The 16,608-nt window shown below is 42.6% G+C and overlaps 1 protein-coding gene across 2 annotated transcripts in view; it reads right to left on the bottom strand.

Annotated features, from left to right (window-relative positions):
* The window catches only part of FARP1 (FERM, ARH/RhoGEF and pleckstrin domain protein 1), a 237,348-nt gene that overhangs the window by 70,075 nt on the left and 150,665 nt on the right, over positions 1–16,608 (bottom strand). For both annotated transcript variants that reach the window (XM_031934974.1, XM_023218037.3), the window contains 3 exons: positions 14,126–14,168; positions 11,403–11,481; positions 1,801–1,898 (listed from right to left, as the gene is read on the bottom strand). In XM_031934974.1, the coding sequence (XP_031790834.1) occupies positions 1,801–1,898; positions 11,403–11,481; positions 14,126–14,168 (220 nt within the window). The remainder of the gene's footprint in view (positions 1–1,800; positions 1,899–11,402; positions 11,482–14,125; positions 14,169–16,608) is intronic.

Consider the following 16,608-nt stretch of genomic DNA (forward strand, 5'->3'; position numbering starts at 1 on the left):
TCTTTAGTGTAACAGATCTTTAAAGAAAAAAACATAGGAGGAAAGAAGTACACGACTAAATGGCATCAGGAACCTTTGAGTAAGGTCAATTTCTCTTCTGCTTACAAAATGCCAAGGGTCAGAGTCATTTTATGAAGTTACTATTTCAAGAAGGAAGTTTTAAAGTTTTATGTTGTTTGGAAAAGGAGGATTGCAGGTGAATAAGGATAAAGGAAATTAATGTTTGCTGAGCACCCAGCATATACTGGGTACAGCTGGCTCTCTGTATCTGTGGGTTCCATATTCATGGATTCAACCAACCATGGATGGAAAATACTTAAGAAAAAATACTGCATCTGTACCAAACATCTAAGATATTTTTTCCTGTCATTATTCCCTGAATAATGCAATGTAACTACATAGCATTTACAGTGCATTCATTATTATAAGTAACCGAGAGACGATTTACAGTCTATGGGAAGATATATGTAGGTTATATGCAAATACGACACCATTTCATTTCAGGGACGTGAGCATCCTCAGTTTTTGGTGTCCTTGGAGGTCCTGCAGACAATACCCCATGGATACTAAAGGACAACTGTATATGCTACCATTTAATTTTTACAGCCTTATGAAAAAGATTCTATTATTCTCATGTTCCAAAAGAAATGGAGGCTGGGGGGTTAGTAACCTGCCAGGGTCACCAACCAATGAACAGAAATCAGGTCAGCCAGACTCAAAGCCTCCTCTCCCTCCAAAGGTAAAAATTACGTTAAGTTCTGTGCTAAGGATTCCTCCCCTGTAAAATCAGGATAATGACAGACTTGATCTTGGGGGCTGTTAGGACAATTAAATGCTGGCACATGGTCAGGCTTAATAAAGATACCTATTATTTTTCTTGCCCATGTCATTTTTTTCAAATTGGTAAGAAAATACCTATCTATTAAGTGATCATATTCAAAAAACAAGAAGATATGCATCATCTACTGTAACACCTTACTGTATTAGACTAAGGCAATTTTTTGACTACTAAGAGTGATACTTCCTATAAACCTTTGTAAATCTAGTTAACTAGGCACATATCAGGATAGGAGGGGACTGATTATATGAGACTAATTCATATACAGTGGAAATGTAAAAGGTGATATGATAACACAACTTTCCTTCATAGTAGTGCTTATACACTAAGCGTTATACTCACAATTACCTTTCTGAAACATAATGTGTATATTTTATTTCAAGTAATTTCTGCCTTGGTCAAGAGGGAAAAAACACCCAGGTGGCTTGTCAGCAAGCCTTGAGATGAGCACAGTCTGATTTATCCTTTGTCTGTATTAAGGCAAATTGAAACATCCAGGGTTCAGCTCCATTAATCCAGCATGAGTCTTGATTTACTGAATTCTGGAGAGCACGAATCTCTAGAGAGAAGTGCAATCTGTGGCAGTATTATGTCTTAAGGCGACTATGCCATATTCAACGATAAAGTTTAAATCCACGAAAAGGACAGAACAAGTTTAGTCTATTTGGCAAGCATCCATCCAAGCTCATCCTTTGAGACAATTGAAGTAACAACTGTGTACTAGTCCTTGAAGAAAGACAAACACCTGAACAGAAAGTACAACAGTTAACATTTGGGGATATGCATATTAAATGACATCAGGAGTATGGTTCTTCTCTTCCACCCGCAGGCCTTCATATGAACAGCAAAAATAACACAAAGATATTGACACTTTCTTTTTTGGTGGATATGATTTTTTTCCCATCAATTGGATCACTGTGTTATTTCAAACATGATTTTCAAAGGAAACAAATAGAACTTACATTGCACAATGTGTGAAATCAAGAGAGCTGCGCTGGAGTCATTACACGTCAACCTGCCTTGAGCCAAGTCCTGCTTCACCTGCAGCGCGAACAGGTACCTGCGAAGATCGACAGAGCTGGGCGTCAGGCAAAGAGGGCGTGAGGTCTCCGGGAACCTGGCCTCACTGTGAGAGGCCAAGGAGAAGGTTGCAAACCCCAACCAGGAAGTCTGCATGGGCTGGAATGGATTCCAGCTGCCATTCACCAACAGTGTAAATATCTCCCTCCAAAATACAAAGAAACATATGCTACCATCTTTTCACAGTATGAATAGTATGTTTCATTTTATATGGGGAGAGAGAGCCATAAAAATGTGAGACCATAACCTAGTATGCTATGTATTTTTGTAGGGTATAGGAAATATTTACCTTTTTTTCCACAGAATCCTTCATCCATACTCTAACATGGTTCTATGGCTCAGACAGTAACAGCAATTTATTATGGTGAGTCAGAGGATTGCCAATGAAATGAGAAAAACAAGGGGGTGTCTTTTTGTGGTGTAACTACTTCCGTAAGACCCGGTTACCAGATTTGTAAAAATCCATTATCTTTTTTTTCTTTTTTGAGACAAAGTCTCGCTCTGTCGCCAGGCTGGAGTGCAGTGGCACGATCTTGGCTCACTGAAACCTCTACCTCCCGGATTCAAGCAATTCTCCTGCCTAAGCCTCCCAAGTAGCTGGGATTACAGGCACATGCCACCATGCCCAGCTAATTTTTTGTATTTTTAGTAGAGACAGGGTTTCACCATGTTGGCCAGGATGGTCTCAATCTCTTGACCTCATGATCTGCCCACCTCAGCTTCCCAAAGTGCTGGGATCACAGGCATGACCTACTGTGCCCCGTCAATTCTTTTCTTTATATTATGGTATTAAGCATGCCAACATTTTTGGTGTAAGAGAAAAAAGATACTTGTAAATCAAAGACATTAAGTAAAAACTGTGCAATAGCAAACAGGCATATGAAAAGGTGCTCAACATCACTGATCATCAGAGAAATGCAAATCAAAATTACAATGAGATATCATCTCATCCCAGTTAAAATGGCTTATGTCCAAAAGACAGGCAATAACAAATGCTTGGATATGGCGGGAAAGAAACCCTTACATACTATCGGTGGGAATGTAAATTAGCATAACCATGAACAAGAACAGTTTGGAGGTTCCTGAAAAAACTAAAAATAGAGCTACCATATGACCCGGCAATCCCACTATTAGGTGTATACTGAAAAGGAAGGAAAACAGTATGTCAGAGAGATACCTGCACTCCCATGTTTACTGCAGCACCATTCACAACAGCCAAGATTTGGAAGAAACCTAAGTGTCCATCAACAGATGAACAGACAAAGAAAATGGATACATATACACAGTGGATTACTATTCAGCCACAAACAAGGAGATCTTCTCATGTGCAACAGCATGATTGGAACTGGAGGTCATTATGTTAAGTGAAATAAGCCAGGCACAGAAAAACAAACTTCACATGTTCTCACTTATTGTTGGAGCTAAAAGTTAAAACAAATGAACTCATGGAGCAGAGAGAGGAGAATCATGTTACCAGAGGCTGGTAAAGGTAACGGGTGGGAGGGAATGGGGATAGTTAATGGGTCCAAAAGAGTGGGACAGAATGAAGAAGATCTAATATTTGATAGCACAACAGGGGATTATAGTCAATAATAATTTATTATACTTTAAAAATAATAAAAAGAGTATAATTGGACTGCTTGTAACACAAAGGAATAAATACTTAAAGTCATAGATACCAGCCCCACCGCCCTGGCACAACAAGACAAAACCAAACCAAACCTGTACAATGTTATAATGGATGTGAAAATAATGATACAAACTGATTTTTAGAAACCTAGTTTACCTGCTGCCTGAGAACAGTGTCCTCTCAGTAGCACCCTTTGCAATCAGATTCTGTCCCTCATACAATTACCTGTTGGGGCCTCACGCTGTGGCTCCCAGCACTTTGGGAGGCCGAGGCGGGTGGATCACTTGAGGTCAGGAGTTCAAGACCAGCCAGGACAACATGGCAAAACCCCGTCTCTACTAAAAATACAAAAATTAGCTGGGTATGATGGCATGCCCCTGTAATTCCAGCTACTCAGGAGGCTGAGGCAGGAGAATAACTTGAACCCGGGAGGCGGAGGTTGCAGTGAGCTGAGATCGCGCCACTGCACTCCAGCCAGGGTGACAAGAGCAAAACTCCGTCTCAAAAAACAACAAAAATTAAAAACAACAACAACAACAAAAAACAATTACCTGTTGCAAGGACAGAGAGAGAGGGCCTTGGAGACACAGTAGATTCCAGGCAGATCAAAGCATCTCCTTATGTAAAATTGGTAACCCAAAGCAAAGAATCGAGTGTGTAAGCTGCCTGGCCAGAGGAAAGGGTGTTTCAGGATAGCCAACAAGTTGAAGAAAGGTTTTACAGGTTTATCTCCCATAAAGTAAAATTTTGCCTCAAGTATTTGGCAAAAAATTTTAAGTGCCAATTTATAACACAGCAAGAATAAAAGAATTAGAAAATCCTCATTCCACAAACTCTAAAGAAATTATTGACTCCAGCAAGGATTATCAATGGGTGAAAAAACCAAGTAGGGGACTGGAAATTCACACAGGACAAAGGTAACACGACTTTACCTGCAATGGAGTAATCAGAATATCACCACCTGAATGCAATGAACTATCTCTAATCATTAACGAAATATGAAGCACACAACATCACTTATGACAGACTCCAGCCCAAATGTTTAATGGTGTCAGTCAAGCCCCAGGATGAATTTCCATTCCTCTCCAAACCTCATGTTGAGATTTCATCCTCAATGTTGGAGGTGGGACCCAGTGAAAGGTGTTTGGGTCGTTGGGGCGGATCCCTTATGAATAGACTAATGCCCTCCCTTGGGAGTGAGTGAGTTCTCACTCTGTTACTTCCTGCGAGAGCTGGTTGTTACAAAAAGCCTAGCACCTCCCCATTCTGCCCACCTCCTCTCTCATCATGTGATCTCTGCACATGTCGGCTCCCTTTCGACCATGAGTGGAAGCAGCCTGAGACCCTCACCAAATGCCAATGCCCACTCTTGAACTTTTTAGCCATCCAGAATCATGAGCAAAATAAACTTTTTTGCTTTATAAATTACCCAGCCTCGGGTATTCCTTTATAGCAGCATAACACAGACAATGACTTCCAGTTTTGGAAAAATACAAAGGATAGAGGAACAAGTTAAACAGCACCACAAGAAAGCTAGCAGGCAAAGAAAGGAGGATATTGTAGCTGGTCCAATTTATTCAACAAGATGCTTCAACATGAGGAAAAGAAAATGAGAGACTAACCTACATAGGCCTGGATGACATATTAACTAGATGCAATATGTGGTCCTGGAGTGGATCTGTTTTTAATTGATTAACTGACCGACTGAGACAGGGTCTTGCTCTGTTTTCCAGGCTGGAGTGCAGTGGTGCAATCACTGCTCACTGCAGCCTCAGCCTCTGGGGGCTCAAGCAATCCTCCTGCCTCAGCCTCCTGAGTAACTGTGACCACAGGTACACACCACCATGCCCAGATAATTTTTAAACTTTTTTGTAGACACAGGTCTCCCTGTGTTGCCCAGACTGCTCTCAAACTGCTAGGCTCAAGAGATCCTCCTGCCTCAGTCTCCCAAAGTGCTGGGATTACAGGCGTGAGCCACTGTGCCTAGCCAATCTTATTTTAGAATAAACAGATATAAAGGACAGTTAGGGGATAAATAGGGAAATTTGAATATGGCCAATGTATGAGATGAGATGAAAAGTACATATGCATGCATAGAAAAATTCAGAAAGGCTACCTTACTAATCTGATGGGCAATGGGAATGCAATGTTTCTACTTTCTTAAATCTTATTCATGTGTCTATTCTAACTTTCTACAATGTATATTTACTACTATTATAATAATGAAAGGGTATTTTTGATTTTCAAAAGGGCCTTTAATAGTATTAGCCACAGAGGTTTCCATAAGAATTAAATAAGATACATGGAAAACACTATTAGAACAAAAATATTCAATAAAAGTCGGCAGTTTTTAAAAATAAAACAATAATCCATTTTAAGTCATTTAGGAAGTTTTATTATTAAGAACTAAAAAACCACAGGAGCAATTGTATAATCAGCAAAAAGCACCCTACAGACTACAGACCTACCAGTAGGCCTTTTTCTGACCTCCCTAATTTTACTCCTGTTCTCTAGCTCTAGCCTTCTGTCTCTCCTCCCAACCCCCTTTCTCTCTCTGTCTCTGTCTGTGTGTGTGTATGTGTGTGTGTGTGTGTGTGTGTCTGTCTGTCTCTGGAAAGTCAAAGGAAGAAAAGCAGAGAATATAAAACAATCTAAACCTCATATGGTAGGACGCAATACAAACTATCATGCTGGATTATGGTTACTGTCTTTTGAGCCCAACACTTTGTAGAGCTACAGGTTTTAATTCTAATCGGTGTGGTTGGTTTTTCATTAAATAGGAGGGCTTCACGTTTTAAAATGACATTCTGAATATTTTACCATTTATCATTTCAAACATGAGGTTCTGTGTTCACAAAGAGGTTTTCAGGGACAAATGCATGGGCACAGTCTGGCAGGTTCTGCGGACCTTTGGTGACAATTGCACAAGGGCTGCAAGATGGCATCAGGTTCTGAAAACGCACACATTTACTAGGAGGGCACAAGGCTATTTTGAAGGCTGAAGGAAGAACGTGGCTCCCCTGATTATGTGGCCTCTTCCTGTTCCAAGGCCCTTGTAACGTGAGAAGTAGCTTCCTGGGTACTAACTCTGTCCACTTTTCTTACCATGAGCTGTAAGCTGAGCACGCTGGCCGCGATGCTAACTTTAGAGATTTTGCAACACCTTTAGTACTGTCCACTGAAGCGATTCCAGTCTCACAAGAGCCAGAGGCTAAGTTTTACTTGGTGGGCATTAATAAAATTAAACCAGAAAACACAATGAAAACATAAAGCGCTCAAAATACAATCAAGTTTCCTTAGCAGAAGGGTGGACATGAGAAGAGTGGCAATGATTGTGGCAGGAGCAGACAGAGGGACTTCACTTCTAGGGACAACAAGAGTCACACACATCACACCTATTTGATACCTTGCTTTCAGTAAGAGTAATTTATCTCATCTGGAAGACCACCATCTTCTCTTTCTCTTTTCTTATTAAATATAAGCAATTTACAATTCCCCTGCAGTCTAAGAGAACACTTCAGCAGGACACGCAGGGCGCAGAGCAGCACGTTCTGATAGGGTCCCCTCACCTATAAGAACACAGGCAAGTAGAAGCTGGATCCAGCTGAAGATGGGATGCCCAGAGAGAAGGGGAAGAACAAAGGGTGGCTAAACTGGGCACAAGGAAAGTGATTCCAAGCCATGCAATAAGAAAAACTGAGATCATCTGGCAGGGCGCAGTGACTCACAACTGTAATCCCAGCACTTTGGAAGGCTGAGGCGGGCAGATCACGAGGTCAGGAGCTTGAGACCAGCCTGGCCAATCTCTACTAAAAATACAAAGATTAGCTGGGCGTGGTGGCACGTGCCTGTAGTCCCAGCTACTTGGGAGGCTGATGCAGAAGAATCACTTGTACCCGAGAGATGAAGGTTGCAGTGAGCCAAGATCGTAACATTGCACTCTAGCCTGGGCGACAGAGCAACACTCCATCTCAAAAAATAAAAAAATAAAAAATAAAAAACAGAAAAAAGAAAAAAAAAGAAAAACTAGGACCATCTTTTCCAAAGATCCCACTCGCTGTTTTCAAGCTGCACCCAGGAGTCAATACGCTTCTCCTTCTAGATGTCTGGATGCTGCTGTCAATAGGACGGCATTCCACTTGCAGTTCAATAAATAGAAAGGAATCCAGTTTCTTGTTTAACAGCAGACTGCAATTTAATCTCCTATCTATATCAATGGGAAGCTGAGAGAGCTATTCCTGGAGGCCCAAGGCATTAACTATGGAGCTAGAGTCACTTATGCTTTGCTGAACCACAGGCCAGTTTCTCTGTCTGTCCCACTTCTGTATATGCATCCCTCCTCACAAAGCACAGCTGACATGGAGCTTCTCCCAACATCCCCTCATTCACCATCTGCCAAAGAACAGCACCTGAAATCTCAATAGTCAGTCCATCTTTGCTTCTACAGGAATTTGAGATGCGAGAGTCCCAACACATCAGCCCTGTGAGGTTCTCTATGCCTTGTACCAAGTGGGGAGTGATGGAGAGACGATAAATACCGTAGGAATTTCAGATCAATTTTATTCAACAGTGAGCCAAAAGAACTGTCTCCTTGGAAAAGACTTCTTAAATGTCAGTTCACACTGGGTGCCAGAAAACAAAAACAACAAAACCCTGCTCCGTCCAGCTGAGCTCGTGTAACTTGAGGAATTTCTCAGCACTGACAGAGGAGCTGGCAATGCGCCAGGCACATGCGGCTTGATGGTAACAAGCTGTATGGAATTTCAGAGCAAGGGCCAGAATGGTAGACAACTGCAAACCTCTAGAGACAATGATTCACAAACACTGAAAAGATGAAAACTATTTGCAAAACAGAATTTTTTTTTTTTTTTTTTTTTTTTTTTTTTTTTTTTGAGACGGAGTCTCGCTCTGTCGCTCAGGCTGGAGTGCAGTGGCCGGATCTCAGCTCACTGCAAGCTCCGCCTCCCGGGTTTACGCCATTCTCCTGCCTCAGCCTCCCAAGTAGCTGGGACTACAGGCGCCCGCCACCTCGCCCAGCTAGTTTTTTGTATTTTTTTTAGTAGAGACGGGGTTTCACCATGTTAGCCAGGATGGTCTCAATCTCCTGACCTTGTGATCCGCCCATCTCAGCCTCCCAAAGTGCTGGGATTACAGGCTTGAGCCACCACGCCCGGCCGCAAAACAGAATTTTTAATGGAAAAAAAAAAAGGGGGGGGTAAGGGGATACAGGATTTGTGCCTCCAACTTCCTGAGCAAGAAAGAGGCCTGTTGATTCACATGAAGAAAAGGCACGCTACTGACGCTGCTTATTCCAAACACAAGGACATTCCTCCAACAGCTGGACCTGGCCTTAGATTTATTTCAGCACGCAGAGCTCAGGGCAATGCAGGTTCCAACGATGGCAAAACCAGCCCCGGTAAACCAAGACCCAACGACAGCAAAACCAGCCCCAGTAAACCAAGACCCAGCAGCCCCAGTAAAAGGCCCTCCTGTCGTCAGCCAGCCCTCCGTCCTGTGCTGCTCGGCTTAGCAGCTCGGGCTGTCCCTCCTCTGCAGGTAGCTCCCAGAAGGCTGTGGCCAGTTCCTGGCTGCCTATGCCTTATTCGCTGATTTGAGGATTCTAAGTGGACGTGGATGATTAGCAGCAATTCGTTCAGAAAACACAAAGCAGTGGGAAGTCTTCGTCGCTGCCTCCCCGGAGCTCCACGTTCCTGTATCTGTTGTCCTTTATGCCGCTGCTGTGGTCATGGGACATCTAACAGGTATCTCAAACGTGACCTGGCCAGAAACACCCTGACTCTCCACTCCCCCCGCAGTCCCCCACTTCCCTCCATCCTTTTCTCATTTTAGTAACCCCTAATACCATGTCCCCCCAGTCGCTCAGGTCAAAAATCTAAGCGTTCCCTCTCCCTCCCTCAGAGTCCACCACCACCTCATCACCAAGACAGAGTGAACCTGCTTCTGGTACCTGTTCCAAACACAACTCCTTCCCTTCATTTCCACCGCTACCTATTGGCGGCTTCTTTGCCACCATCATGGCATAGACTACCGTGACCACCTCCTCACAGGATGCCCCGGGACTCTGCTTCTCCCCGCAAAACATCCACACGACAGCCAATCTTTCAACACTACGTGCATCAAGCCTCTCTCCTACCTCACCACGGTGCTCCCAGCACACCTGCCATGCTGGCCCTCCTTTATGTATCTGAATGCTTGGCGCTGACGCTCGCCTTGGGCAGAGTACTGACTGCTCCATCTCTCCGGAAAGCTCTTTCTCAGTAAATGACTGATGGTGCCTTCTCACTTCCTCAAGAGGCATCCCAGACCAACCAACCTGAAGTCATCACCCAGGCACCTCTATCACATCCTCCTATGTCAATTACTAAAGAGTTCTTGCCACTATCTGATATCATCCTGTTTATTTAATCGCTTTCTCTGTTTCCATGACAGTATTCTTGTCTTGTCATCACTGCATTCCCAGCGCCCAGAACAATGCTGGCACACGGGGCACACTTAATAAATATTGCTAATATATCAATGTCTTCATCCCTTTGATAAATGATGATCAATGATGACCCAAGATACTGTGCTCTGTACTGAGAGGGATGAGGAAGGATGTGATGGCCTCGGTATTAAACAGTCACTGCTTGAAAATCATGTGTGATAAGAATTAGGCTGGTCAGATTAGTGTCCTCTGAGGGATGCTCTTGAAAGGGAATCATTTTATCTACACATGTTCCTGCCAGCTCTGCTCTCTTTTGGAACACCATCAGTCTTGCCTCGAATTATAAAATAAGGCTGGGCACAGTGGCTCATGCACATAATCCCAGCATTTTGGGAGGCTGAAGCAGGTGGATCACTTGAGGTCAGGAGTTCGAGACCAGTCTGGCCAACATGGTGAAATGCTGTCTCTACTAAAAATATAAAATTAGCTGGGTGTGGTGGTATGCACCTGTAGTCCCAGCTCCTCAGGAGGCTGAGGTAGGAGAATCGCTTGAATTCGGGAGGCGGAGGTTGCAGTGAGCCGAGATTGCATTGATGCACTCCAGCCTGGGCGACAGAGAGAGACTTTGTTGCAAAAAAAAAAGAAAAGAAAAAGTATATATAAAATGAGAAGTCATGATGTGATGATGGTGATAATGACGATGGTGATGGTGACGACAATGAAAACAGTGATGGTGATGACAATGGTGGTGATGACAGTTACCATTTACAGTGTCCCTACTGGATCCCAGCTCCTCTAGTATAATACTGCTCATCCTCAAAAGCACTCTCGCCAAGAGAGCATTAGAGTCTGCAGTGTAAGAGGGGAATTAATGGCAACACAAAGGGAGAAAGTAACTGGCCCGTCACAGCAAGTGGCAGGATGGTGGCCGAAGCTAGGTCTGGTCTGACTCAACGCCGGCACTTCTCCCACTCAGCCACTTTCAAAAGAACTGACCTCCGGTTCCTGCCAAATCCACCACCCACGGCAGCGGCAAAGATCAACTCTGAGTTGACGTGTTGGTTTCACAGGAGAGATTCACATCCAAAACAGTCCATGATGTGACATATAAGATGGAAAATATGATTGACATATAAGATGGAAAATATGATATCAACAGAGTGTAAGCCCAGGATTCACTTCATATCACAACTGGTTTAAAGCAACCAGGCTTTAGGAAAAACAGTACTTCCCCCTCCACCATTTTTGCAAGCAGGACTGGGAAAGAGGAAGGTTAAACTGCTCAGTACAGAACAGATGCTGGTCAAGTAAACATTACGAAAATGTCTGCGTCATTAATTGAGAACATTCATTTTCTCTTTTCCTCTGTACCCTGTAGCAAGAAAATACACAGTTTCCAAACCACTAACCTTGTGAGTTCTTCTTGGAGTTGTGTGTGGTCAGGCGGAAAGAATTTCACCACAAACTTAACAACAACATGCTTTGGCCCTAAAGAAGAAGAAGAAAAAGAAGTAAAGCATTTATTGACTTGTGTTTCAAATGCCATTAAAGAAAAAGACTTTACAAATACAAATAATGCATCTCATTCCAAGCTCCCAAGAGCACATCTGCCATTTTCCAAGTCACTTAACAACTGGCCAAGTTCAGTCACTAATTCATACTTCCATATTGTGGGGAAAGAGAGATCCGTTTTTAAAAAATACTGTGACCAAAGTACCACATAGAGCTATTAAACTTTTTCTCTGGAGACTTAAATTTTATCTAGGTTTTTTGAAATAGAGTCATTTATTTTCAAAAATGTATCTAACTGGCTACTTTTACCCAAATAATGAAAATGTACATCAGTTATGCAATTCATTATATTTAACTATTTATAAGGTACAGTTGCAAATGTGTTCATCAAATGTCTTTTCAGTCTTTTGGTGCTCTTCTGAGCTCTGGGAACAACATACACCAGACATGGCCCTGGCTTTGTCTCAGCCAGCCAAGGCCTTTATGAGTATCTTATAAACCCTCTTACCAATGAGTTTAGACAAAATCAGGAAGTAGACAGGGAGTGAGGGCAGGGAAGAGATTGAATAAGATGAGTAACTTTTCAGAATTAAAAAGAAAAAAAAAAGAAAGAAAACAGGACAAACAGACTATAAAATAATAATCTGTGGCCGGGCGCGGTGGCTCACACCTGTAATGCCAGCAATTTGGGAGGCCAAGGTGGGCAGATCACCTGAGGCCAGGAGTTTGAGACCAGCCTGGTCAAGATGGCAAAACTCTGTCTGTACTCAAAATACAAAAATTAGCTGGGCGTGGTGGCGGGCGCCTGTAATCCCAGCTACTCGGGAGGCTGAGGCACGAGAATCATTTGAACCCAGGAAGCGGAGATGGCAGTGAGCTGAAATGGTGCCACTGCACTCCAGCCTGGGGCGACAGAGCAAGACTCCATCTCAAAAATAATAATAGTCATCATCATCATCATCCTCTGTGATTTGGGTTGGGGTTTTTTTGTTTTGATGTGTAAGCTACAATATAAGCCATCTTAAAAGGTCTGCCATTTGGAATGACAGCAATACATTTATGTTCTATGAAATAGAAGATACCATAAGGAAACCCAAATTTTAGCAGTAGTATTACAAAAGCAGAAACATGTCTGTTTTACTTTTCACAATCATATACAAATAGTTATTATGTATTATAATTTCTGTGATCACATATTCAAGCTTAAAAAATGCAAAAAAGACATAAAATAAAGATGTTGACAATATATACAAAATCGGGAGGAAAAAAACAAGGCATGAAAATTAACAAACTCTTCCATGTCAGTTCTGGAGCACAAAACAACAGTAGCAAAATGAGGAAGACGAGAAGGCTGTGCTACTTACTCTCTGCAATCTTCACTGAGTGGCTACTCAGATCCTTAGAAAACTTGAAACTAGGAAGATGCTAGCACTCGATGCCAAGTGACAGCTTTGTCACACATGGCCTGTCACAGCATATGGAGCAGACAACTGCACTAATGCTCCAGCTCTGACCCGACCACAGTCAACTCTGTCTTCAGGTCTGAGCCAAAGACACACCTTCCCACTGTTAGCAGCTCCCTTCGTGCAGGGGACAAATGTCGATCTTCTAGACTCTATGCTACCCGGGCCCATGAGGCTGGGGGGCTTCTCCTCGCCCCCAGCATTAATCATTGCCTGCCAGGCATGTTCGGGACACCCAGCAAATATTAAATGATGGCCATTTCATTGGCAGTAACTGCTTAATTTAAATTGTAGATGATCAACATCAATTTCAATTGTGCAAGGGCCACGCAGAAATTGTGCTGCGTGTTGATTATATCCACATAAATTGCTGTAAGTGGCCCAGTGGGGTTTCTTAATCGGACATACAAACGATCCCTCAGGTATTTTAAACTTCATGCTCAACTAAAAGGATACAGTATTCTCAGATTTTTGTCCCGACTCTGACTACATTGAAGGGCCATTTGGGATGACATTAGGACCAGATGCTGAATTTTAACTCAAAGTATAGAGAGGGGAAGACACAAGAAGAGAGAGAAAAAGCAAGCATTCTTTTTCTTTGTTCCTCTCCTACACATTCCTTAATCTTTTCTTTCCAACACACAGTCTAAATGCATACATGCCAGGCTCCCTTCAGGGTTCTGCTTGCTACTCAGAAAAACACACACACACACATGCACACACACTTTCGGTGACCCTTTTAACCAAACAATACTTGCATTCTGATTTCACAGGCTTTGAAGAGGAAGGACCAAAAACCTAGACAATGTTATGAATAAATGGCTGCACCTGTCCCCTTCGAAAGTGACAGAAAGGAACCATGGCATAGACAAGACAAGCTCAATTATTCTGGGGTTTGAGATAATAGCAGGCTTCAGTTGTTAATCAAAACGATATTTTATTTTCCAAGCTCGGTTTTGATTACCAAACTGTTACGCATTAAAACTGCAGAAGACACACATTTTAACAGTGCATGGATTAGTGGATGATGAAAAGCAATTATGGGGTAGAAGAATTTGTGTTTCTAGTGCTTCATGCCACAGGGCAGGAGATGTCTAGACATGAAACTGCCTGCCTTCAGATTTCACATCACTATTAAACATATGGTATATACTTACTTCTAATCTGCTTCACAATGGGTTTTAGGAGATCCAGCCACACCTAGAGGGGAAAAAAGAACAGATTGAGACCTAAGTTCTCAATGAAAGAGTGCAAGTCTTTTGAGATTTTGTTTAAAGCTGTTTAAAATCAAAATATTTTTGAGGATATGAGGCCGTCTGTTCCATTTTTCTCCAGAATGCCGTATCTTACATTGTCTACCACTTTTATAGAACAGATCCTAATTTGCTAATATTCTCCCTGGGCTTGAAAATTAAAATTGCTCCTAGACTGAGATACACACGGTTAACTAAGAATTTTTCTACTCTCATTTATACGTTTATCATATTTACCTATTTGGAAAATACTAATGAATGATTTCATGTGTGACTACTAGCTGAGTGAAATATATACATTCCTTATTGAAACAGAATACACAAAAGTGTCTAGAACAACACATCTTTAAGGGATGCGGAAGGGGAATGAGTATTTACAGACCACCACCTCTGCACCACGCGCTACCTATAAGCTACTGACCTTTCCAGACAAGGCCAGAGGGATTCCTGTTACCCAGGACTGACATGTGAGACTTGCAGAGGCTCATCTGTCCCAGGCCCCTCAGCTAGAGAGTGGCACTGCTAGGACTGAAATCCAGTTTGTCTAACTTCAAAGTCCAGACTCTTTTTCACACATCTACTTCTTGGTACACAGTTTGAGTAACAAAATTTTCAAGGAAGAGAGAAGCCTGCTGCCCTTATTAATGAAATGTAAGTTGACCATCCCATTTCACATGTTTTTTTCTTTAAACTCCCCCTTGAATTTCTAGTCATTTGAAAGGGTTCCACAGAAGCTCATAATTGCATATATGACAAAACTAAGTTAATGCGCTTAACATAAAGAGGGTTTTATAAGTAAATATGAAAACGAGAAACAGCCCTTTAGAAAACCATGCTGAGAACCACATACAATTTACAAAGAGAAAACGCCAACAGCTAACAGAAAACTGTTGATGCTCAGGACTAATTTGCACTAGAAATGCAAATTAAAACAATTAAATACCATTTCCACCCATTAAATTTCCATCTAGATATGGCTGTATACACGCTTACTTGCATGTTTATATTTTATAATAGCCAAAGTTGGCCAGGGTTCAGGGAAGCAGGCACTATCTTACTCTACTGATAGATGTGTGGATTAGTACAACTTTTCTAGAGACTTACCAGAGAATCAGGACCTAAGGCCTAAAAAATATTATCCAGCCATTTCACTTTGGGAAATTATGCATTTCTGCACACACAAGGAATACTAATTGTAGCATTTTTATAATCGTAAACATTTTTACAGTAACCCAAGTAGAATAATGTACATCAATATGACACATTACCATAGAGACATTAAAAATCAAACGACAGGCCAGGTGCGGTGGCTCACACCTGTAATCCCAGCACTTTGGGAGGCTGAGGTGGGTGGATCATGAGGTCAAGAGTTGGAGACCAGCCTGGCCAACGTGGTGAAACCCTGTCTGTACTACAAATACGAAAATTAGCTGGGCACAGTGGCAGGCACCTGTAATCCCAGCTACTCAGGAGGCTGAGGCAGGACGATCACTTGAACCCGAGAGGCGGAGGCTGCAGTGAGCCAAGATCACGCCATTGCACTCTAGCCTGGGAGACAGAGCAAGACTCTGTCTCAAAAAAAAAAAAAAAAAAAATTCAAACGACAGGAGCCATAGGAGAGCCTAGACCTTTATTGAGATTTCCATGGCTGGGCAAGGCCGGGTACACAGTTTAGGACTGGCTCGTTGGAATAATTTTGGCAGTCTCTTTATTATAGGAGTGGTCTGGAGTTGCTTGTTACCAGGTGCTGAGATGATTCAGGCAGAGAACTATTGCTCCCAGGGATGGGCAGGTCAGATAAAGGAGGCAGCCCTGGATTGGTTTCTTTGTATATCAAAGGTGGTACCCCCAGCTGGGCCCTGCTAGCTCTAAGAATTGGCTAGCACTGGGAGCCGCCATCTCTTCTTAGCAACAAAGGTCTTTTAAGATGTCAAAACACCACAATATGCAGAAAATTCTCTATGTATGCAATACACATGGAAGGAGCAGAGGTAGGGAGCAAGCTTCCCTGAAAGTGACCCTGTGCTAAGATCTGAAAGGGAAGAAAGACAAGCAGAATCTATGAAGAAAGACAGTAAAAACCCTAGTCCTGATGCCCGGACGATCACCATGGCTGCAGAGCAGGGCAGGTGGGTCAGGAAGAGGCCTGGCCCCACCAAGGCCACAAGCAGATGCTGTGTCCTTATCCTAAAACAATGGGAAGGACCTACCCCATGGGGAGGACACGATTAGATTTGCATTTTTACAAGATGAGTCTGGCAGCATGACAACAGGTTAGAAGGAACAAGAATGGATGCAGGTTGAGCTGTTGGCAATTGTCCAGGCAAGACACGACAGTATTTTGAACCAGAATGGCAGAAGTAGAGTTTGAGAAAGTAGGTGGATTC

This window comes from Piliocolobus tephrosceles, chromosome X (genome assembly GCF_002776525.5).
Source record: "Piliocolobus tephrosceles isolate RC106 chromosome X, ASM277652v3, whole genome shotgun sequence".
In the NCBI taxonomy this organism is placed as follows: domain Eukaryota; kingdom Metazoa; phylum Chordata; class Mammalia; order Primates; family Cercopithecidae; genus Piliocolobus; species Piliocolobus tephrosceles.